This window comes from Nothobranchius furzeri, chromosome 18 (genome assembly GCF_043380555.1).
Source record: "Nothobranchius furzeri strain GRZ-AD chromosome 18, NfurGRZ-RIMD1, whole genome shotgun sequence".
NCBI classification, from domain to species: domain Eukaryota; kingdom Metazoa; phylum Chordata; class Actinopteri; order Cyprinodontiformes; family Nothobranchiidae; genus Nothobranchius; species Nothobranchius furzeri.
Window position 1 is genome coordinate 15,368,174 of NC_091758.1, and position 25,209 is coordinate 15,393,382.

The window sequence follows — 25,209 nt, forward strand, 5'->3', positions numbered from 1 at the left end:
TGCATATTGGGGCCAGTGGAGGAGCTGGCTCCCTGGAAGGCATAGGCCAACCAGCCATTCCTCCCCATCCCCATACATTTTTCTCCTCCTGCTCCCTCACATCATCACACAAACATGCACATAGGACCTTAGGGGGGTGGACAAGTCAGGGGGTGTGGGTATGGATCCCATTTCCGCATTCCTGTGGCAACCTGCCCCCTAATTTTATTTGCACTTTAAACACTTCCACCAACATCATTTCACGCAAACACACTCTTGGGGCCTTGGGAGTGAGCACACTCAACTGCATTTGGCAGGGGGATCTTTCAGCCTCATCCCGAGTGCCGGTGCCCACTTCCAACTTTAAACTGCACTTAGACACAGAGGGCTGTGGGGGAAAGTGGGATTGTGTGGTTGCATCAGCTGGCGTAGGCCAGACGATGCCTGCACTGCTCGCTTACCACAGCCATGGAATACACCTCATCAACACGCACCAACAAAGTATTGGAGCAGGCAGAGGGTGACTAGGGGTCTTAGCACACCTCTGTTGCCGCTTGGCTTCCCGGGGCTGGAGGCTAGGAGGGGGAGCTGGCCATCATGCTGGGGTCTGGGGTGGTGGGTTGCTTTGTTCGGCATTGAGCGGGCAGAGCCTGCTCATCATCACCCCAGCAGAAAGGGTCAAACTCTGGGAACCGGTAATGGTTGTACCCTTTGTGCAGCAGTACCAGGACCAGAGTGAATAGGGTGTGTATGGGGAGCATGAGTGGGTGTATAGCGTTCATTTTTGTAAGTCTTAGGTTGTATGTGTATGTGTGAGAATGAGGGAGGGAGTGCGTGACTGTGTCTGTGTACGACTCTATATGTCAGGTGGGGTATTGGACTCATCCCCTCTCCTGGGACTTCTTGTGCCACAACACATCTTCACCTGCCCTCCCCGGCACACCTGGTGTGGAGTGTGGTGTTTTGGTTTGCCTGAGTGTTCGCGGTTCCCGGGTCAGGGGGTTTAAGGTTTTTGGAGTCTGCCTGGCCAATCCCGGTGGCTGCCTGGTGGTATCTGAGTCCCTGGGCTCTGTTGGGTCCCCGGCGGAGCTGGTCGCCCCTGGGTCCTGAGTCGCTGGGTTCCGGGCTCAGCTGGCTCAGGGGTGGGAGGCTGCGAGCGGGCCTGTGGGCTTGCCACTGATATCTTCCGGTACTCTGCCGGGTGGATCTCTGGGACTTGGAGCTCCCTCCATCTCCTACACATCTTTGGGGGCAGATCTGTGGCCCCTCACACTCTCTGTTGGATGTTCCTATAGAGAAACCTTACATAAACATGCGCGTGAACACATACAGGTGCTCACATGGTGCTCTCATAAGTATGGACTAGGGCATGTTCAACACATGTCTTAAGGTGGTGGTTGGCACTAAATGTACTGTGTTTTATTTTCGTGATTGTTCAGTAAAACAATGTTGATTTTATATTTCATCATTAGGTTGATGCAGTGATAGCTTGCTCCTGTTGTACTGTGTGTTGCTTTCTCTTTTTGCAGGTCTAGAAGCAGACTCTACTTTATCATTGATTGTTTGTTTTTGTGGAAACCTTTTTGTTTGCCTTTTTGTGAAGATTGTTGCAAAGAGAAAAAATTTAACTCGATTAACCCCAGAGCGATGTGCACTGTGCTGTTATCTCCGTCACTGTAAATGAGGTAAAAAAACAAAAACAAATTGATCTGATCCTTTTCTTACCTTTTCGACATTGTTTAATGTAAAGTTTTGTTCAATACAAAGTTTAATTACAACAATCTGGCAATACAGAGCCTGAATTTGTATTCTGAATAGTTTAAACATGTTTTAAAAGGAGACATATATGATGCGTAAAAAAGCAGAACCTGCTCAGTTCCAGTAGGCCCCACCCACAACGCCACAGCTGCTGTGGCTCATTGTGTTTTCTTTACTGTGGGAACCGGTCATAATGGCTCTTTGATGGGAAAATGTTTCTGACCCCTGCTCTAAGGGTTGGATCCAGAAGAGGTCCATTTGCCCAGCCCTATGTAAGTTGTTTAATAATCTTGCTATGCACCCCTTTTATTCTTTGAACACCCGCCCCTTCAGAGGTCTCTGCAAGTCCCTGCTAGAGCTGTATCCTCACTGGCCCAGAAAAGCCCTAGGATTGTTTGGTAGGAGCTGGAGGGGGTTGCTGGGGCAAGGGATGTCTGAACTTTCCTCCATGTATCTGAGGATATCCCTAACCAGAGCCTGGGAAACTGCTGGATAGTTGGTCAAACCACAAAACACGAAAAGGAACTTACGTCTGCTGAAGAACAAGTTCTGTAAAAATTGTAGGAGCTCAAAAGCAGTGAAGTTAAGTAACACAATACAACTCATCCCCTGAGAAATGAAAAGTGGTTCTACCAGTGTGTAAAAATCTATGAATTATCACTTTAGCAATAACAGAGAATCTTTATACACATAAAAGATCAGATCAACAATAACAGTAAGACTTTCTGAGATCCCATGTCAGGACTTCTTGTCCTGACAGTTTTCCGTGTGATATGCCAAGATCCTGAATAACACTCAAACAAACTGTCAATTTACCAAAAATACATTCTTTTAGAAAAATTTATGGAAAAAAGTGGGGTACTTGAATGGGAAAAGTAAAGCATTTTATGATCGTTGACCAAACAACCTTTCACTGTCACGGTGTAACCCAAAGTTGGGGTCAAGAGGATCCCTGCGTGAGCTGCAAAGCATTTGAAGTTATTTCCAGAAATGAAATTAAACAAAATAATACAGAAAAGGGAATGTGTGTATTTGTAATGTTATTCTGTGACAACTTACCTGCCCTGTTTATCTCAATAATCTCTTCCTGTGCCAGGGGACAGTCTCCGGTCCCAATCATGCTGCCGGATCCCATCATGACTGGCCCAAGCACATTGCCCATTAGTCTGTCTGGAGAGGCTGTTGCCATGGCTAGAGCATCTGGCTTGCAGTAATTGGGGCTTCCTGGCTGCGGTGCTCTTGGGATGTGCTTGTTCCTCTTCTTGGGGAGCTTTTGCTTGGCCATGGCCAAGGAATAGTACATGCCGAAATTGTTGACAATGACAGGAACAGGCATAGCAATAGTCAGGACACCTGCCAAGGCACAGAGGGCACCCACCAGCATTCCTGACCATGTCATAGGGTACATATCACCATATCCCAAGGTGGTCATAGTAACCACAGCCCACCAGAAGCCAATGGGGATGTTCTTAAAATAAGTGTGAGCTGCAGCTGTTGGATCGCCTGGGTCAGCACCAATACGTTCAGCATAGTAGATCATGGTAGCAAAAATGAGGACGCCCAGCGCCAGAAAAATTATTAGCAGCAAGAATTCATTGGTGCTTGCCCGCAGGGTGTGGCCAAGGACTCGTAAACCAACAAAGTGGCGGGTCAGCTTGAATATACGCAGGATACGGACAAAACGCACCACGCGCAGAAAGCTGAGAATATCTTTGGCTGTTTTGGAAGAGAGGCCACTGAGTGCTACCTCTAAATAAAAGGGCACAATAGCCACAAAGTCAATGATGTTAAGGGTGCTGCGGAAGAACTCTGCCTTGTCGGGGCAAAAGACGACACGAGCCATCACCTCAATCGTGAACCAGATGACACAGACGCCCTCCACATAGGTCAGCCAGCCATCGGTAACAACTTCATAGACGATCTGTCAAGGAAAAGACAAACACGAGCATTTAGAATGTTACGTTGCCCATTAGTTCACTCATTCATTTGTTCTTTCAGCGGTTTGTTCATTTATTTATTTGTTTTTCATTTAATCTTTCATTCATTTGTCCATTCATTCACTCATTTGTTCATTCTTTCATTAATATGTTCCTTTATTTGCTTGTTTGTTATATTGCTTATTCATTCAATTGTTTGTTCATGTGTTGATTAATTTAAAAAATGTATCCTTTTGGGAACATTTAAAGAAGATGATGTCATACGGACACAGATTTTCCACTGCATGTGTAATGTGTGTGTAACGTAACAGACGTGTTTTCACAGCAACCTCAGCTCTGCGTACCTTAGATGTGTGCAGCAGCTGCATCTGTGTTTCTTGCAGCTGGTCCCAGTGTTGCCAACTTAGCAAATTTGTCACCACGACTTTTCAGACCCCCTTAAAGACTTTTTTTTTTTTTTTTTTTTCCCCAAAAAAGCGCCTAGCGACAATTCTGGTGACATTTCTGACCCCCTCAGCTACTTTGACTACAAGTTTGTAGCAGACTTTACCTGCAGATTAGCAAGGCATCTGAAGCGACAGGACCGTCCTTCCTTCCAGAGGATCAGAAATGATCTACGCATGTGCTTGCAGCATGATCATGCTACCCCCGTTGGCCAATCAAAACTTTTGTGGGTTTTCTTCCACAAGTCCATTATTTGAGATAGCCACCGGAGCTACATAAAGGGCGACCGCTCCTTCCGCCATCCTGCCGCATTTCGGCAGCTGAGCTCGGCTGGCACTGGCAGGCAGCGTCGCACGGCTTCTCGCACCACTTGTGGTGCATTCAAGGAACATTGGAACTCTATGATGAGTTCAATAACGTAGCACATTTAAAACTTTTATAAAAAACAGAATAATACTGTAAGTCATTGGCAGGTCATTGGCAGTTTGCATGTAACGTTTCTGAATACTAAATACGACCTGCTTCTTTTTACACAAAAGTACTAAAAACAACAAAACCGAACAAAATCAATATATATATATATATATATATATATATATATATATATATATATATATATATATATATATATATATATATATATATATATATATACCTATTATCTTTTAGGTCAATATATAGCACTGAATCACAACAGAAGAATACATATCAAGGCACTTGAAAGCTACAACAGAAAATTCATTTTAATTCAATCATACATACATTCCTTTCAATTTCATATTTTTTGTGTTTAAGAGTTCCATTCTCTTCAGACAAAATAAAAATATTCCTTCCATTTTTTTGTGCCATCTTTCCTTGATGTTTTAAAGACTGCCATTTTGTATTCTATGGGGTTTATATTTTAATAAAATATTAAAATTGAAATTGAATTTTTTTAAATAAAATCACGTGGGTTTTATTTGATTTACTCTACAAGACGGGTGACATCATGACGCAAACGTGGTGATGTCATCATGCAAACCAGATGACGTCATTGTGCAGTATGTAAATTAGCACGTGACGTCATTTGGCGACATCTAGTGACTTTTGGGGGGAACTTCAGCTACTTTCAGTCAAAAACAGTTGGCAACACTGGCTGGTCCTGCACAATCATGAAATCACAGGGGGGAATGCAAGCTCACTTGTGATTTCACCAGTTTGTGTGATAAAAAGGAAGGAAAGAGGTAGCAGCATGTATCCAGTTGTTTTGGTTGTTTTCAGAAGCAGAAAAAATAAAAAAGTAAAATTTTTTAGGGAGTTAATTTTTACATCTGCCATGAAAGTTTAATGACACTTTTTAGTTAAGCAATAGAAAATCTGCACATCTTTTATTTAGAAATTGGCCAGTGGCTTTATACTGGCCAGCGATCATTTGCTAATCTTCACTTCCTGCGGTAAGGCATTTTGCAGCAATTCCTGTTTTCCGTGTAGCTGTTCAGCGTTTGTGGCTCGCTAAAATTGATTTGATTTCTCTGCACTGGGACATTCTGAGTTGTTGTAGCACATAAGCACACTAAAACACACATTTTCTGTTGTTCCACCAAGCTTTTAGGGAACCCTTTGAGTTTGCACGCAGTTTATTTGGTGTTGAATGGGTTGCTCGTCCAGTTAGCTTAGCCTCAGCACGGCTATGGCAGTAGGAAGAACTGGGACAGAACCTTGTTTTGGATTTGGGACCAAACAGATTTTGTTTTCGTGCCTGCAAATGAAAGGTTATTTTCTGGTCAATTTGTTGGTGAAAATTTGACCTTTGATACATTCGTTTATATTGGTCATATTTATGTTTATTTATTTGGCAGACACTTTTATCCAAAGCGACTTACAATTTATAACCTATAGGGCATGTTGTGATCTGTGGGGGAAACCGGAGTACCCGGAGGAAACCCACGCATGCATGGGGAGAACACGCAACTCCACACAGAAAGGCCGCAGCCGAGTTTCAAACCTGCAACCTTTGTGCTGCGAGGCAAAAGTGCTAACAACTGCGCCACCATGCCGATTTATAGACAGGGATTGTCCAGAATCCAGAAGCAATGTTCCAGGCGGGCCATTGACCACCGAGACAAAGGAACTTGTTGGCTGAGTTTCCTGAAGTCAATAGTTAGTCTCCACTTGCCATTAGGTTTCCTTACTGGCCACAATGGAGCCGAGTAGGTGCTGTTACAGGTTTGAATGATACCCTTCTCCAAGAGGCTGTCAATTATTTCCTGGACTGGTCCATGGGACGCCAGGGAAATCTTGTATTGGCGCACAAAAGTCTAACTCATCACACTGTGTAAGACGAAGAACTAAAGAAAATGAAATATGACTGTACCTCCCGGTGGCAAGACAAGACATGGTAAACATGGCACTTGTTTTGGTATGGAAAAGCATGCAGCATTCTGGGCAGATGAAGCTGGCTGTGGACAGTGTACACTTTTGGTGACTTCTGACATACAAAGCCTGTTCTACGCTACACCCTCCAGGACTACACTAATGGCATAGAGCTGATCCACTGTTCCATGGTCAGGACGAAAACCACATTGCTCCTCCTGATTTCCAGGTTTGACAGTCTTGGAACCTATCTTCAGAACCCCCTAATAGACTTTACCAGGGAGGCTCAGAAGTGTGATCCCTCTTTATTTGGAACACATCCTACGGTCTCCCTTTTTAAATAGGGGACCACCACCCCGGTCTGCCAATCCAGTAGAACTGGCACCAATGTCCACACGATATTGCAAATTAGCCAACACAACCCGACAACATCCAGAGTCTTAAGGAAATCTGGGCGGATCTCATCCATCCTCGAAACCTTGCCACCGAGGAGCTTTTTGACCACCTGAGTGACCTCAGCACTAGTGATTGGAGAGCCCAATCCCAAACTCTGCTTCGTCAATTGAAGATGTGCTGGTGGGATTGAGGAGGTCTTCGGAGTGCTGTGCCAACCGATCCACAACGTCCCGAGTAGAGGTTAGCAGCACACCGTCCCTACTGTAAAAAGTGTGGTGGCACACTGCTTCCCCCTCCAGGGATTGTGGACCAAATTCTCCTCCAAATATGATTTTGGTGTGTTCAACCCAATGTCACCCAAATATCATGTGTAACCCGGTGTAAACCCCAGATTGCAATAGTAACCTCATTACACAATTAGAATGAATATTGAAATATGAATGGAAATTTACAAAACAGTTAAAACAGGATAAAAGACCAAATAAGATAAATAGAAATCTAAACATTCATACATAGTTAAAAAAAATAAAAAAGAAATTGTTGAAAATAGTCAAATAAGAAAAGCTAAAACCGAGCAAATAGAAAGTTCCAGTAAAATTCAGGTAGCAACTGACTAACCAATCCCGTGGCTAACCAGCTATCGCATCAGGCAATAGAATTTAGCGCTTTCTGCTGCTCGCCGCATAGCTTCCACTTGCCTTCAGACGCGCTGAGACGCTGACAATGAAGCACTTGCCCGTGAAGAGCAAACTAGAATGCACTAGCAGCCGTTATTTGAAAAAAAGAAATTACTCCAAGTTCGGTAAGCGGATATAATTTTCGTGTTTAGGTGCTGTTGCTGTGTAATAGTGACAAGTTATTTGTTATGCTGTAGAAATACAGAGGTCCGAAGACCGTGATTTTGCCATGAATTACCCTTGGGAAACCCCATGTAACCCAAGCTGAATTTTCTTGGTGAGTCTATTAGTGTGTAATTAGTATGTGTATTAGTGTGTGTTAATTCATGCTAGGATATATTAGCCCCATAGCTAACCTTCGACAGCCGTTAGAATTAACTTGGCACTTAAACATTAGTTCCTGCAGTTTAACCTTAACTGGAAAGATTGTTATAGATGTGGAGGTGATGAGTGTTTTAAATGACCAATTAAAACACTGTATTGCTCAGTTTATAAAAATGTGATGTGAAAAGAAGTTGAAGTTAATTCCAGAATTTCTTGTTGGAAACTTATTTCAAGTGATTTATTGGTAATTTGGTGACTTCATTATCCTATGGTACCTACTTGAACTGAATTAATTGTTGTACAACGTGTGATTTAATTCTAAAGGAATTGATTTCATTGGACTAATGCAGATTGTAAACCACAGTTATGCATTAAAATATTGTATTCTGACCTTCTCTTTAGGTCAGTTTTTTTTTTTTTGATTGATTCACCTCGGTGAACTGAAGATTCTTGCTCCAGTACTGGATGGCGAGCCCCAGCCCAAACGAACTATCAAGCCGGTGATTAACTGGTCTGTAACTCACCTGAACTCGACTTCAACCCAAGATCTGACTGACAAGATTTTCATGAACATTTATCAAGCTGACTGCTGACTGACTGAACAAACACAGACTGGTGACACTTTATTTTATTTTATTTTGTTTCACAAAGCGCTTTATTATATCTTAAGAGGTTTATGAATGCTGGTAATAAACCGTTTGTTATACTTACCTTGCTTGGTCCATGTTGTCACTCTACCACTTGCTCCTCAGAATCTAGAATCTTCTTATCTGTTCCACTCGGTGTTAAACCGCAAAGATTTTTATGTGAACCAACTCTAGTAAAATAACTGAGGTTATACGTGGTTTTGGTTTTTTCACCCGAACGTTATCCAAAAATGATTTTGGGTTGTTCACCCAACATCACCCAAATAAAATTACTTTAGGGTGATCAGCCCTATATCATCCAAATATTGTGATTTTAGGTTGTTCACCCTAACGTCATCCCCAATATCATTAATTTGGGCCTCTATAAGACATGGCCACTATTTTGACGCCAGTTGTGGGGGTCTATCGTCTAGCGCCCTGTGTGTGTGTTTTTGATGATGTGCTGAGTTCCACCAGCTGTCCTCATTGCCTGAGATGACATCACTGCCTTTTCCCACCATCTCCTGACATCTGCTTCCCTCCTGTTCTGGATTATTCTCTGTGGGTTCCAGTCTTCCAGCTTCTCCTCATGGTCCCGGCCCGCTTCTCCACTTCTTTAAATTACACCAGATTAGTCAATTTTTTAAATTTTTAAAATGATTTGTTTATCAGGATATTCACACATTAAAAATATTAAGAATGTTAACATATTCACTTCACATTAATGTTTAATGAGATTTATTCCATATTAGGTAAAATAACCTCTCTAAGTGTTTAGAGAAAGGAAGAAGAAGAAAATATCATTTCTATAGCGCCCTCAAGATAAAAATCACGAGGCGCTTCACAAAAACAAAAAAAATGTAAAAATATAAAAAAAGCATTTAGAAAATGTTTAAAAATATATTTAAAATGAGAAAAAATAGGCAATTGGGATTTAAAAGAAAAAATGTTAAGAAAGAGAGAGAGTGAATCAGAAAGAGGGAAATCAGTGGATCCTGAGGAAGGTGGAATAGGTGGCGAGAGCAGAATAAAGAGAGAGTGATGAAGAAGGTCATACAAAAGCCAGCTTGAACAAGTGATTCTTCAGCTGCTTCTTAAAGGAGACCACTGAGTCCACTGATCTCAGGCTCAGGGGGAGAGAGTTCCAGAGTCTGGGGGCCACAGCAGCAGATGATCTGTCACCTTTGACCTTTAGCCTGATGCTGCACAACCAGTAGGCTTTGATCACTGGACCTCAGGGACCTGCTGGGGGTGTAGGGACTGAGAAGATCACCAATGTAAGATGGTGCTTGTCCATGTAAGGCCCTATAGACCAGAACCAGGATCTTGAAATGAACCCTGAAGTTGACTGGCAGCCAGTGAAGCTGGAGGAGAAGCGGGGTGATGTGGGTGTGTTTGGAGGACTTGGTCAGAAGCCGAACACAGGCATTCTGAACCACCTGTAGACAGTTCAGGGAGGTTCTGCTCAGACACGTGAAAAGAGAGTTACAGTAGCCTAAGCGTGAGGAGATGACGGTGTGGAGAACAGTCTCAAGTTCAGAGCGGGACAGAATGTGACTCAGCTTAGCAACGTTCCTGAGATGGAAGAAGGAAGAGCAAACAAGAGAACTGACATGAGAATCCAGGGTGAAAGCAAGGTCAAAGGTCACACCAAGATTCCTGACGGAGGGTTTGGTGTGGGAAGCAAGCTGACGAAGAGAGTCTCTGACTTTGGGAACCAGCTTGTCTGGGGCACAGATGAGGATGTCAGTATTACCTTCATTCAGCTGTAGAAAGCTCCCAGCCATCCAGGTTTTGATAGAGTCTAAGCAGGTGTGTAACAGCTGCAACTTAGACATCTCATGGGGCTTAAAGGAGATGTACAGTTGTATGTCATCTTCATAAAGATGGTAGGAGATTCCTTTGAAGGAGTTCAGGATGTGCTGAAGAGGAAGCAGATAGAGGAGGAAGAGCAGAGGCCCCAGCACAGAACCTTGTGGGACACCATGGGTAAGAGAGGTGGTGGAGGACCTAAACTTGGAGACAGCCATAGAAAAGAAGCGCTCAGAGAGATAAGAGGAGAACCACTCCAGAGCAGATCCTGATAGGCCTACCCAGTCTCTCAGCCTCTCCAGTAGCAGGTGATGGTCAACAGTGTCAAAGGCTGCAGTCAGGTCCAGCAGGACCAGAACAGAACAGTCCCTTGCAGCACTGTGAGTCAGAAGGTCATTAGAGACCCTAAGAAGAGCTGTTTCAGTAGAATGAGCTCTACGAAAACCTAACTGGAAGCTATCATAGATGTTATGTTCATCAAGAGCAGCTGTGAGTTGTTTAGCCACAACCTTTTCCAAGATCTTGGAGATGAACGGAAGTTTAGAGATGGGTCTGAAGCTGTTATGGAGAGAGGGGACGAGACTCGATTTTTAAGAAGCGGGTGGATTACAGCATTCTTAAAGTAAGCAGGGACCTGACCAGAAACCAGAGAAGCATTAATTATAGAGAGCACGCTGGGACCGATGGACAGAAAAGCACTTTTAAACAAAGATGAGGGTAAGATGTCGAGGGGGCATGCAGAGGTCTTCATAGAGTTAACTAGTTTGGTTAACTCAGGCAAAGAAACCGGAGCAAAGCTATCTAGGATGATGGGCCTGGTTGGAGTCGGGAGAGGCAGCGATAAGGCTGAAGGAGAGATGCTAGATCTAACCTTATTGACTTTGTCCACAAAGAAAGACAGAAAGTTCTCACAGTCTGTAACAGAGTGGATGGAGGCTGTAGGAGAGGCAGGAGAGATGATGCTGCTGATGGTGTTAAACAGCACCTTGGGGTTCCCTTTGCTCTGGGACACCAGGTTGGAGAAATGGGAAACCCTTGCATCTCTGACTGCAGAGTTTAAGGAAAGATCCTTTAGGTGCAGCAGATGGACGTGGAGATGGGTTTTCTTCCACAAACGCTCAATTTTTCTGCATTGGCGCTTCAGGCTGCGCAGGCTGTCATTAAACCAGGGAGTAGGGTTCACTGCATGAACTGATCTGGTTCTGACAGGACAGATGTTGTCCAGAATGGAGAGGCAGTGCTCGTTGAACTGAGAAGTTAAGGAATCTGGGTCGTTATCAGAAGAACAGGGTGGATAAAAAGCAGCAGAAAAATTGCTAGCTGTGCTCTCATTAAGAAAACGAGAACTAACCATACGGCGAGCAGGAGGTGGGGACGCAGAAACTGACAAGTTAAAGAAAAGGCAATGGTGATCTGAAATATAAATGTCCTCAGGACAAACACTGTCAGCATTTAGACTCAGGGTAAAAACAAGGTCTAGAGTGTGCCCCCTGGTGTGTGTGGGGCCAGAAACATGCTGGGTAAAGCTGAAGGAGTCCATAAGGCTGGAGAAATTCATGGCAAAGTGATTGGAGGGATCATCAACGTGGATGTTAAAGTCACCAATAATCACCAGTCTGGACAGCTTCACAGTGGAGGATAGAAAGTCACTAAACTCCTGAAGGAAAGAACTGTTTGGACCAGGTGGACGATAGACCACAGCACAGTAGAACGGGTCCTTATGCCCGACTTTAATCAGCTGCAGTTCAAAGGAAGCAAAGTGACCAGAGGTTGTAGAGCTACATGGAAGATGGTCTCTGAAAACAACAGCTAGGCCTCCACCACGACCAGAACCCCGGGGCTGGCTAAGAAAAGAATAACCACTCGGGCAGAGTTCAATCAGACCAGAATAATCAGATGTTTGCTGGAAAGGAGTGGTGTCTGAGGTCTTTGATAATGCCCACTTTAACTTGTCAAATTCTGGTTTGTCCAAATTGATAAACAATGGTTAATAAAAGACAGTTAACTTCCTGAACATTTCAGTTTTAGTGAGCTGCCCAGTTTAGCTGACTGGGTCAGTAAAGCATAAGGACCAATCGCCCTTTTGGACGTCAAACCTTCTTTGCAATTCTATAAAGCTGCATCAGATGCAAACTTGATTTGACCACCAGCATTCACCCGGAAGGTATCTCAGACCAGACGATTCGTATTTGGGGTGGAACTATGTGCTCCAAATACCACAGAAGTCAACTCCACCAGCAGTTTGTCCGCACCAACTTCTCTGGCCCCTGGATCACCCGGAGCCTTCAAACACAAGGGTTTGTAGATTGTGCACAAGTTGGCGTGGGATGGTTTTATTAACTGATAGTTTGTTAAACCATACAGTAAGACTCATTTTACAACCCAGACATCACTAAGACACTTAATTAGGTTTTGCTACACAACATCTAAGCTTACATAACATTTATTGTCTCAGTTATCTCGTTTCAACCACCATTCTTCATAACTTCTTCTGTGTCATCATTAGCAGTAGAACTATAGTAATAAATTGTTTGTTATAAACTACATTCTTGCCTCTGTCTCAAATTATTACGAAGGTGTGATTCCCCTGGACTACCAAAAAGATCTGGTTTCATCTTAGATCAAATTTCAAAAGATCAATAATATTGATAATTCATATTTATATGGAATATCACATTGTGTGGATCATTTAATAAAAGTAACCAATTACATCTTGTTACAGCTGACAGAGAAGTATAAATGAAGCTTTACTGTACATCCCCGTCATCCAAAGAGAGACAAAGACCTGACACCAGAGACTGATCAGCTCAGTGACCTAGTGGTAGAGTGTCTGCCCTGAGACTGCGAGATCAGGGATCAATGCCTGGTCGGGTCACACCAAAGACTGAAAAACTGGGACTCAATGCCTCCCAACATGACACAGCATTAAAGTCTCTTTCCAGAGTATTTCTCTTATCCAATGGCACCATCTAGTGGCTGACAAGCATATCACACACAAAGTCTGTCGCTGTTTTTTTAAGATGGCGACTTCATGTTTTTGTTTATAAATGTAATTCTGTAGCCGACAAACGGAGCTAAGACACGTTGTTTTACGAGTATTATTCTCATGTCATGTTGTATATCATATATTTATATTTTAGAGACTTACTTGTCCGTGAAAAGGTCATCAACTCTACAACTCTACAACTCTAGAGTGTGCCAAATTTGAAGCATCCAAGTATTAGTTTAACACTATTGGTTAGTTCTGGTCGGCGCTGAGTTTCCTATTGCACGGAGCTCTGCGGGGCAGGGGGCGTGCTTAGCAAAAAAAAAAAAAAAGACGTATTGCTTACATTTTATCGCAGTTCATGATGAGATCATCACTTTTACAGATTTCTGAAAAACCATACATAATTTCCGAAAGTAGAAAACTCCGGAAAGCTACTTTAAGGGGTTGGATTGGGGGGTTAAACCACCAAATGGTTCCCGAGTGTGGCTGTGTCTGCAGCTTACTCCTCACAGGGATGGCTCAAATGTGGAGAACAAATTTCGAACACACATCAGTGTGTGTGACTACTGATGGGACCTAAACTGTTTTTTAAACTTAAGTGCCAATGCATTTTCATTTCTCTCATCAGTGGACTGCTGCAAAATTTTAGTAGAAGGGGTCTCTCTTTGAGCAGGAGCGTCTTTCTTTACTACTGTTGTTCTACAGAGACATAAAAGTCAGTTCAAGCACAAGATTTTAAAAACCATTGTAGAGGGTCCAACAAGCCACGTGTGGCTCCACAGGCTGCAGACCCCTGTCTTAGGAGGGCAGTCTGTCTTCAGACGTTGAGAAGATTGACAAATTAGAATACCTCACTTGTATCCACTTTGCAACTAATTCAGTTTAATTCAATTTATTTGTACAGCACCAAATCACGACAGAAGTTGTCTCAAGGCACTTCACTAAGTAAACACCCCGGTACAGTGGGAACTAGTATAAATAATTTCATTCTCCTCATTAGATCTTCACCCCAGTATTGATTCCATTGTACTTGATTTTTCTGCTGTAAAATGAAACCAGCAGCTGCAGTCGGTCAGGACCACTAACAGGTGGTTAATCACCCCAGACAGAACCATTAGCACCAGGTGAGTGTGTGCATACACACAAGCCTGTGCATAATTTTAAACAGATAACACAGAAAAACATCAACTCTTGAACTCACCTTTAAAAATTGTGATGAAGTATCCTGAGTCATAGTTACAGCAAGGTAAAAGAGCAGATCACCCAGGTAAAGCCTCTGACTGACCGAGCAATCATGCCCGTGGAGACTACAGACTCCTGACCACACCTGTACCTGGTCTGCAGCAGCCAACCCGGTTGAGGTCATTTTGCTTGATGTGTTAATATTTTGGTTGTATTTCTCCCTTGTAGCATTGATACACGAATATGTAATGATGTAAACACATGTGGCCTGGATCACTTTTGCTGATTAAACTCGACTCACACAGTGAATTTCACGAAAGATAAGCCTCACCTCATCACGTGTTACATTGTCGACTGTGATAGTCTCAGTTTTGTTGTAGATGGTGTTGAAGGCCTCGTGGGTCTCCAAGCAGAATGTGGAGATGGAAAGGAGGATGAAGAAGAGTGAGCCAAATGCCACGTACTGTAGGGAAAAACAAACAGAAAAGATGTGTTACAGCGACACCTAGAGGTTTTGGCTGGAAAGGCTTTAACATTTATAAGGTCCAAAAAGGGTTCAAAAGAAGGTAACTGGACTTCTTTGGTTTCTTGAAGACGCTTCGCTTCTCATCCGAGGAGCTTTGTCAGTTCTAACTGGAATATGGGAGAGTCATGTGTTGGGGTTATTAGGTCAACGAATAATTTGTAAGCTTTTACTTACTTTTTGGATTCTTCAATAAATTCGTAAATATGATAATATTTATCGATTTATTTAATTTGGATATCAGAGAGGTCTACGGGGCACCACCCCATTAATAGGGTAAAATGAAACCTCTGGTTAGTCTGTCTGAAGTTCGTAAAATCCGTTTAGGAGCAGAGATTTTCAGCCAACACACAAAGTCGCTTGAGACCAAACTGAATTGAATAACATTTATTAACTGAATAACCAGCAATGAAATAATGAGAAATATCATATATGTGAAATAATCTGAGGTGGGGTAATCAAAATGGTGTTCAAGGTGTGTGTGTGTGTGTATGTGTGTATGATGAGGTTCTTTGTTCTGCTGACCACCAGATCAGCTCTGTGGAATTAGTTGAGCAGAGATCAGCTTTCAGCGTGTGTGTGTGTGTGTGTGTGTGTGTGTGTGTGTGTGTGTGTGTGTGTGTGTGTGTGTGTGTGTGTGTGTGTGTGTGTGTGTGTGTGTGTGTGTGTGTGTGTGTGTGTGTGATTTCTTCTGCCCCCACACTGAGAACCGATAGGGGAGGGGTGGGATGTGACTGGGAACTGTCTCTTCAGCTCTAATACAAAGAAAAAGTTTAGCTTCTACCTTTAACTCAATTTCACAGTAAAACTTAACACTTCAACCGCTTCACAAGGCTCAGGAAAACAATAAATCAAGAGACACACGAAAGGTCACTCCCAGGCAATATCTAATGATCTGTTTTATGCTGTGGCCACAGCTTAGAACTTAGATATAAATAGAAGAAACGACCTTACTTCACGATAATCCGGGTGGCGTTTTTGGTCCGGAGATAGAGGAAAAGCCGTTGGTATTTTGAAACGGTCTCGCGCTATGACCGCTTGTTATGACTATGATAATCGGAGAGAAAGAAAAATTAAAATAAAATCAAACTCTTCTCTGATCGAACCAGACGTCCCTCGTCGTTCAACCGGCTTAAATGGCGTTCTCCATTGATTTCAAACAGCTCGGCCGGCGCCCATGCGTCCGAAGGCAAAATGTGAGCGTATCTCTTCACACCAGCAAAACTGGAACAAAAGAGAAAGTTTTCCTCTGGGCTTCAGAGCAATTTTGGCACAGTCTTTTGGAGAAAATTACTGCGTAGCAATTCCTCATGGGGGGCAGACCCTCAACACATGCTTATAAGCTGTAGCTGTCTGTTGCCAGCGACTCATCAGGGGATGGAGAGGCAGGGTATCCAGAGTAGTTTCTGCTCATTGAACAACAACAGACGAGCCTGGCAAGCCAGACTAAATAAATGTATAATTTAGTCTGGCAACGCTCCATTGACGGCTCTCAGTTGTGGGGCGGGTTCTACCGTTGTCTTTCAAATGATCTCAGCATTCCACTGGACAATGAATGTGACATACTCTTGTTTCACTCTGTTGCATCATCCCACCCACCAGGCATATAGAGTGCCCTGATTGGCCCACAAAGCGGATAAAGCTCTGTGATTTGTTCACTAAGCAGATAGAGCACTATGATTGGCCCACCATTATGGACCAATCACAGCTCTTTTTGTGTTTGAAACCCCTCTAGAGAGCTGTGATTGGCCAGCCAGAATGCTGCTGGGGCTGCAGAGGTTCCAGTGGAGCATTCCTAGACCAAACTTTGCAAAGCTAGAATTTGGTCTAGTTCACTAGGCTAACCCAGAACAATTTGTGCAGCTTTATTTTGAGGCACTTGTAACTTATGTAAATAAAATTCACTTGTGTTAGACCAAATAACTGATGCATAATCTAAATGAGACAATTCAATTCAAAAATACTTTATTAATCCCAGAGGGAAATTAGAGTTTCAGTACACACAATTCTGAGATCAGACATACATACATAAGCATAGACAGGTGACAAGAATTGGCGACTGTGGTCATTCACAACCCGAGTCGCGCTACCTTAATAGAGATCAGAGGGTTTATATAAGGATTGATTCAGGGGGAGGGGAAAAAAGGCACTTCAGAGTTACCCTCCACAGAGAGGGTAGCTTTGCTATGCAAAAAAAACACTTCAGACAGAAATGCAACAGACTTCAGACATTACACAACCTAAGTGCCCACTAGGTGGGGAGGTAGGGTTGGGACTCTCCTCACTTCAGTGTGTGCAGCCACATGGATCAGCGCTCATCACTTCCATTTGGACAGGGGAGGGAGATAAAAGGTTAGAGAGCACATTGACTCCTAGACGGTTCCACGGCCTTCACCGGTCACAGTCCCGCCCAGGCTGGGTTAGGGAGATTCCATAGCAACGGCAGCATTCCACATTTCTTCTGAGGGGAGTTCTCACTTCAGCCTCACAGGCTCCAATGGCACCAGATTCAGATAAGAATTATTTTGGGGACAGACAGAGATAATTTCCTCTCTGCCTTAGTGTTCTGTTGGTCTTCAACCCCTCTCAATCCAATAATGGCGTAATTAATGTATCCCAATCTGTGCTGATCCATCAATTCGCTCCTTGATGGAATCCACCTTCTGTGCCAGAGCCTGAATCTCACCCAAAGTTCCAAGCTCACGACTCATCTCAACAATTATATGAGTTTGTGCGTTCACAGCACGGTGTAATCCATCCCTGAGCTCCGGGATTGAGCCAATATTCCTCGAAAGCTTGTTAATTTTCCGGTAAACCAGGTAACCGCTTAGGCCAAACAGCAGGAATCCCGACACCAAAACGACGAATATCCAGCCATCATCAGAATCCTCTACAGACAGTTGAGAGAGGCAGATCAGGTTCCACTGTTTCCAGGAGTCCATGATATACCCAGCTGGCTCCGTCCCAGAGGGGCATCCGAGAGCCCCTTCTCTCGTTCTCATCGTTGAAAAGATTTTGTCATTCGCGTTGAGACCAACTGACCAGGTCCATTTTTAATAATTTCCAGTTTCCAGAAAAAATGCAGAAAGTGCTGTGCACAGACAGGACAAAGAGCCTTGGGATAAGGAGGGAGGGAGAGGAGAAAAAACATATGTACTCTCCAAGAGCCAGAAGAAGAAGATGCTAAGGATTGAACTAAGTTTTTAATAAACCACCAAGGAATACATTTACAATATTTGATTGTGCTCATACTTCTTCCATATTTTTTCAAGACATAATTAATTTGACTGGTCCGTGATAATCCTGAATCCACAATTACCCCAGCAATTTTGCTTCTTCTACTAGTTCTATCTCAGTATTACCTAGCATCCAAAGCAGTCTAGCTTTCATCTGTAGTGTGTATTTTGTACCAACTATTATGCATTTAGTTTTTTCTACATTAACAACTAGCTTATTTGCTTGTATCTATTGTCTGACTAAGGCCAACTCCTTTTTTAAAATGTCATTCAGTTTGCCTTTTGTTTGTGCAGATGAAAATAATGTAGTGTCATCTGCATATATAGCCATGGTTGCATGTTTTAAAACCAATGGTAAATCATTGATAAAACTTTTAAACAGAAGAGGGCCCAAACAGCTGCTTTGTGGCACTCCAAAATCCACCTGACCAGCCTCTGACTAACTGCCAATAAAATAACATTAGTTTGCGTGTCTGTGCACATGCACGAATTGTATGAAGGGGCATGGCATTGTAAAAGATGAAATCGGTTGCCTAAGTCCCTTTTCATCAGAGCTGTGCTAACAGAGCTCGGGCTAAAACTCGCAAGGAGCACAAAAGCATTGCATGTACATTTAGGAAGCCACTCAAGATGGTGGTGTTTAAAAATAGTGTTCATTTGAGAAATTAGATAATTTAATGGCCATAGGTATATTGATTTTCTGAAGAACTCAGTTCTGAAGGATTAGCTATGAAGCTAATGACAGTTAAAGCTCTATGAATCTAATGATCAAACGGTGTGACCAGCAGCTGCGTGCTAAGCCATAGTGAACTTCAAAAGAGCAACTGCGAGGAGCCAGAGTAAGAAGATGGGGCCAACCCTACCATATCATACCATACCAAGTTTATTTGTATAGCCCATTTAAACACGGCATGAGAGCCGACCAAAGTGCTGAACAAAAACATACAATAAAAACAATCAAAAATAAAAACTAAATCCATTAAAATTGAGTAATTCAAATCAAAAAGAAAAGGAGAAAGAGAATAAGTTAGACTAAATTAAAAGCCAACGAATAAAAGTGAGATTTTAAACGAGACTTAAAAAGGGAAAGAGAGGAAGAGAGTCTGATCAGGAGGGGCAAGTGGTTCCAGAGCTTCGGTGCACAAACTGAAAAAGGCGCGCTCCCCGCGGGATTTACAGCGGTAGCTAGGGGCATGTAGGAGGTGCTGATCGGAGGGATCTCGTAGGGACATAAGGGTGAATGAGCTCAAAGTAGCCAGGTGCTAAGATATTGAGGGATTTAAACACAAAAACAAGGATTTTAAACCCTATCCGGAGATGGATGTGGAACCAATGGAGATTTGCTAAAACCGGTGTGATGTGTTCTCGTTGCCTGGTGCCAGTCAAGAATCGAGCTGTTGCGTTCTAGCGAGAGTGGAGGAGGAGATACCATATAGCACTGAATTAGAGTAGTCGAGACGGGAAGTAATGAAGGCATGGACAACTGAATGGAGATGACACCTTTTTAAAATGGGCTTAACTTTAGAGAGACGCCTCAGGTGGTAAAAACAGGTCTTAACTACCTGGTTGACATGAATGTCCATTTTTAGCTTAGCATCCATCACAACCCCTAAGTTTGTGACACAGGTTTTCAACCCACTTGTGATAAAAGGAAGGGTCAGTTGGGGACTTTGAGAAGTCTTAGGGCTGAAAATGATAGCCTCTGTCTTGGCATCGTTCGGCAAAAGAAAGTTTTCAGACAGCCAGCTCTTCACATCATTGCAGCATTCAACAAGGGGCTGTAAGGAATCATAGGCTTCACAGAGGCATATAATTGGCAATCGTCTGCATATAAATTGTAGTCAATGTGGTGTTTTTAAAAATGTCACCCAGGGGCAAAATATATAAATTAAATAAAAGGGGTCCAAGAATAGAGCCATGAGGAACACCACAAGTCAAAGCTGCAGAGGGGGAGGCTGCACTACCCATCATAACATTAAAGCTGCGGTCACAGAAGTAGGACCTAAACCAATCTAAGGCAGTCCCCTGGATGCTTCTTTGCACGATTTCAGACACAGAACAACACACGCCCACAGAAAACACCACCACCTCCACACGACCAGCCTCTGTGCCTGTCTGTTGCCAGCGTGAAGAGGACACTCATCACCATCAACGCCCGGAAAGCAGCAGGTCCGGACAACATCCCTGGTAGTGTGCTCAAAGGAGCTGAAGCAGGTCTTCACAGACATCTGTAACACCTCCCTGAGGCAAGCCACTGTCCCATCATCTTTCAAGACTGCCACCATCATACCTGTACCAAAGAAACCATCCCCAGCTTGTTTCAATGACTACCGCCCCGTGGCACTGACACCCATTATTATGAAGTGCTATGAACGACTAGTCATGTCACACATCAAATCCACCCTACCTCCCACTCTGGACCCATACCAGTTCGCTACAGAGCGAAACGATCCACAGAGGATGCAATCTGCTCTGCCCTCCACCCAGCCCTAACTCATCTGGACAAGAAAGACTCATATGTGAGAATGCTGTTCATAGACTTTAGCTCATCATTCAACACCATAATGCCACAATAACTCATCTGTAAACTGGACAGACTGGGCCTAAGCACCTCCCTTTGCAACTGGCTGCTGGATTTCCTCAGCCAGAGGCCGCAAGTGGTGCGTGTGGGCAACAAGGTCTCAAACAGCATCACCTTGAGCACGGGGGCTCCACAAGGCTGTGTGCTCAGTCCTCTGCTCTTCACCCTGCTGACACATGACTGTGCACCAACCTACAGCTCCAACCACCTTGTGAAGTTTGCGGACGACACAACGCTGGTGGGGCTCATCACCAAGGACGATGAGACCCACTACAGGAAAGAGGCTGAGCTCCTGACCACTTGGTGCAGAGACAACAACCTCCAGCTAAATGTTAGTAAGACCAAGGAGATCATTGTCAACTTCCAGAGAGGCCACAACAACTACCCCCCATTGACCATCGGCCTTGGTCTGCCACCCGATCCACATTGCGCCGGACCCTTCATGTTCCTCCTGTGGGTGGTGGGTCCACAGTTTGATGAGCCCATGTATTCGGTTCGGGCTGGGTCCGGCCGGGCCCCATGGGCGAAAGCCCGGCCACCAGGCGCTCGCCCACGGGCCCCAACCCCAGGCCTGGCTCCAGGGTGGGACCCCGGTAACCTTCCGGGCCGGGTACTCCGATTCTTAGTTTTAACGTCCATGAAAGATCCTGTGAACCGTTATTTGTCTCACCCCTCACCTAAGAACAATTTGTCATGGGAGATCCTACCAGACAACATAGCTCCTAGGATCATTAGGGCACTCAAACTCCTCCACCATGATAAGGTGACGGTTCAAGGAGGAGCAATCCAAGTAGCTAAATCATCAGGAGCAATCCAAGATTCCATTATGAGAAGGAAATCCAGGTTATTATCAATAAAATAATCCTTAATAATGAACGATTTATTGCCAAGAGAGCAAGTGTTCATCAGGGCAAACCTGTACGGCGGGGTCGAACCCAACCTGGGTGTATGAGAAGAGGAGATGTGCTTCAGATCCCGAAGGTTTGAAAAATCCACGCCACGGTGGCACCAGCAGGGAGATGGAGCAGGTTGAGATGAGGACGCAGTGCAGAGGCCAAAGGCAGAGCCGGGAGCGGAGAAGAGCCGCCGTTCCACAGAATCCAGGTAACACCTCACAGAGCAGCATCGAGCCAGCACACCCATTTGAGACTGCATGAACTTAGAGGAGCGTGCCAACTCAGCTCGCACACGGACCAGGCAGCCGCCACGCTTACCGCGCCGACGGCGCCGCTTTCTGAACCACAACGGGCCGGGGACTCTCCACAGAGAGGCTGGAATAGTGGAGCGCAGTATTTGCAGGGTCTCGTGATGGTAGTGGTGGTAATCCTGGCCAGGGAGCCAAGGCGAACGAAGATCCAGGAGGTTAGCACGGTCTTAAGTCAGGATAGCAGTCCCAACATTAACCACATAACATAGGAACAGCGAAAAAATTAAAAAAATTGAGATCAGCAGACAGCTTGCCAAACACGCTGGCACCATCTTGCCACACCCCTCCATACAAACCACCAAATGAGTGGCCAGCCTCTGAGCCATGGCAGAACATGTAAGCTGTCTCAGGGAAAAAAAATGGTAAAAGCTGCCGTGTCACCAAAGGACCATCTGAGACTGTACTGGGACAACTGTGCTGGACTTGAATGAACACACACACATACAGCGCGCTGTACTCACCAAGGTTCTAAATTTCTTTCAGCACATCAGGAACATTTTGTGCATGCAGACATGCACAGAACCAAAGCGGAACCGCTCAGAATCCCGCTTAAGCACAGCAAATATTTTAAAAAGGTAATCTAAGGAAGTTGTAAATTGCATACAGCCACTTCTGCCTTTGATTTTCTTGTTTTATCCTTCCAACATTGGTGCTAAACAAAAGGCTTGGTTGACGGTGGCACAGGAGTTATGTGCTCGCCTCATGATCAGAAGGTAGCAGGTTCGAGCCCCGCTCAGGTTGTCACTGTCTTTATGTCCTTGGGCAAGACAATTAACCCAAATTGTCTGCTGGTGGTGGTCGGAGGGACCAGTGGTGCCAGTGCTCGGCAGCCTTGTCTCTGTCAGTGTGCCCCAGGTCAGCTGTAGCTACAATGTAGTTCATCCCCACCAGTGTGTGAATGACTAGAAGGCACTATATCAAATACAGGCCATTTACCATTTTGCATGTTTGGAGGAGGTTTCAGTGAAGCAGATGGATCATTCCTGCTGTGTGTTGATGGTCCGGCACGTGGGATGCTTGATAAAAAGATTTATTGGAATTTTCTCCGTAAAAGACCACAAAACATGAAAGAGATTATAGGAACCTGAACACTACAAAGAACACCTGGTTTCCTGCAGCAATAGACACTTTGTGAGGCTCATTTAGTTCACGGTAAGTCCTTGTGACTATTAGTTAGTTAGAGAAGATGTTTTAAAAACATTCATATTTGTGTAATTTAAATCTACTGAGTCGTGTAGTTCTGATTCGGGTGTCTCAATCTGAGATTATTATAGTAAAGAAGAAATAAATAAGAAGACAGATTACTGAAGTCTTACCGGGCTTTTGCTGGGAGGGTGTATCCATTTTCTTTGGCCATCACCCACAGGTGATGGAAACAGCACTGTGGCTCTGTGACAAACCCAGAGGTTTCTGTTCTCTGCTCTCCTGGTGACCTCTTGCTGCAGGCCCCAAGTCCTGCAAGTCCTGCTATACACCACCAGGGTGAATTGGAGCAGCTGACCCAAATTAGCAATCAGCTGCACCCGAAGCCTTTTTAAGCCTCCCCATTCCTTCATTCAAGGAGACAGTGACAGAGGAGACATGGTGTTAAAACTGTGATCGCTTAGCTACTCTGTTTTCTAGTGACCACACTGTGATCTCCGTTCCTGGGGTTTTTGGTTTATTGTCTAGTGCCCCAGTTTTGCCAGAGATCATTTGTGCCTTTTGATGCCCGTTTTGTGTTTTTTTTTTTTTTTGTAAATCTCCAAATCCTCAGTTTAGGTTGCCTTTGTGTTTTGTTTGGAGAATTTTTAGTTAAGGAGATTTCTAGTTTGATAATTGTGGGTCTTTACTTTATTGGAAATGGTTTGGGTTTATTCTTTTAGTAATCCCATTTTGTGGTTGTTTGCGTGTGTTCCCGTTTAGTCTCCTCTCCCTGGTGAAAACCAGAGAGAGCACTTTAAGTTAGTTCTTATTTTGCTGCTCCCTATTTTAGCAGAGGGAGTTTATTTTAGTTTACCCCTAATCCAATCTTTTGTAAATAAACCTTTTTGAAACTACAATTTGTTCCCCTCCTTCCATTCACTCATTTAAAATCACCACCTGACACCATCCCTAGGCTTCATTCCCTTTTTTTTTTTTTTTTTACATTATTTTATTTTTCTGTGTTCTCCCCTCACCGCTCCTAGACGCCAGAGGGGACGTACTTTCGTTAACTCCTCCCGGCCGTCAAACACAATCAAGTCAAAACTTTGCCTGACAAGATGGGAAGAGCGGCTGGCCAAACGATGTGGACGGATTTTTGATATTTTAGTTATTTTTGGACTTTTTAATTTATTTGGATTGAAAGTTTTTTTAGTATAACTTTAAAAGATTTTGACATTTTTTAAAGCTGTTCATAACCACCTTACCTAAGGTCAATTCAAGTGTAAATGTTGATTTTTAGCTTGATTAAACAATAGGGGGCGCTATAAATAGGAAGAATTTATACTGCTGAACTGGCTAATTGGATCTGTGTGAAACTCAGTGGTTGTCATCTTTATAGAGCCTTAGGGCTACAAAATCAATATGGTAATGATCGATCAAAGTGGGCGTGGTTTACGATTGTTTAAAATTTCGAATTTGAAAAATATCCTAAAAATCATTATGTGCATGTAAGAGGCAAAGATTTTTAGGTTGTGTTAACTGCATAGCATTGAGTTCATATCACGAAGATCGCAGCTCCACGAAGAAGTTTGCGCTAGGAGCTAAATTGTCTGAGGCTCTCTGCCTCTGGTAGGGTCATCCATGGCAAACAGGTCCTGGGTGAGGGATCAGACAAAGAGCAGCCTGAAGACCCCTTATGATGAATTATATAAATGGAAACCGTGTTCCCTCGCCCGGACGTGGGTCTCAAGACACTTCACACAGTAAACATTCCAATACAGGTCAGGTCATTAAGTCAATCAGTAAAATGTTTCCTATATAAGGAACCCAGCAGGTCGCATCGAGTCACTGACTAGTGTCAGAGTCTTTACAGCAATCCTCATACTAAGCAAGCATGCAGCGACAGTGGAGAGGAAAACTCCCTTTAAATAAGCAGCCACCCACCATGACGCACTGGGGATGGAGAACACAGAGCACACACACACACACACACACACACACACACACACACACACACACACACACACACACACACACACACACACACACACACACACACAC

At 43.8% G+C, this 25,209-nt stretch overlaps 1 protein-coding gene across 2 annotated transcripts in view; it reads right to left on the bottom strand.

Moving 5' to 3' along the window:
• LOC107391775 (voltage-gated potassium channel KCNC1) overlaps window positions 1-25,209 on the bottom strand; it is a 104,959-nt gene that overhangs the window by 47,889 nt on the left and 31,861 nt on the right. For both annotated transcript variants that reach the window (XM_070546997.1, XM_070546996.1), the window contains exons 2-3: window positions 14,808-14,939; window positions 2,797-3,658 (exon numbers count right to left, since the gene is read on the bottom strand). In XM_070546997.1, coding sequence (XP_070403098.1) covers window positions 2,797-3,658; window positions 14,808-14,939 — 994 coding nt within the window. The remainder of the gene's footprint in view (window positions 1-2,796; window positions 3,659-14,807; window positions 14,940-25,209) is intronic.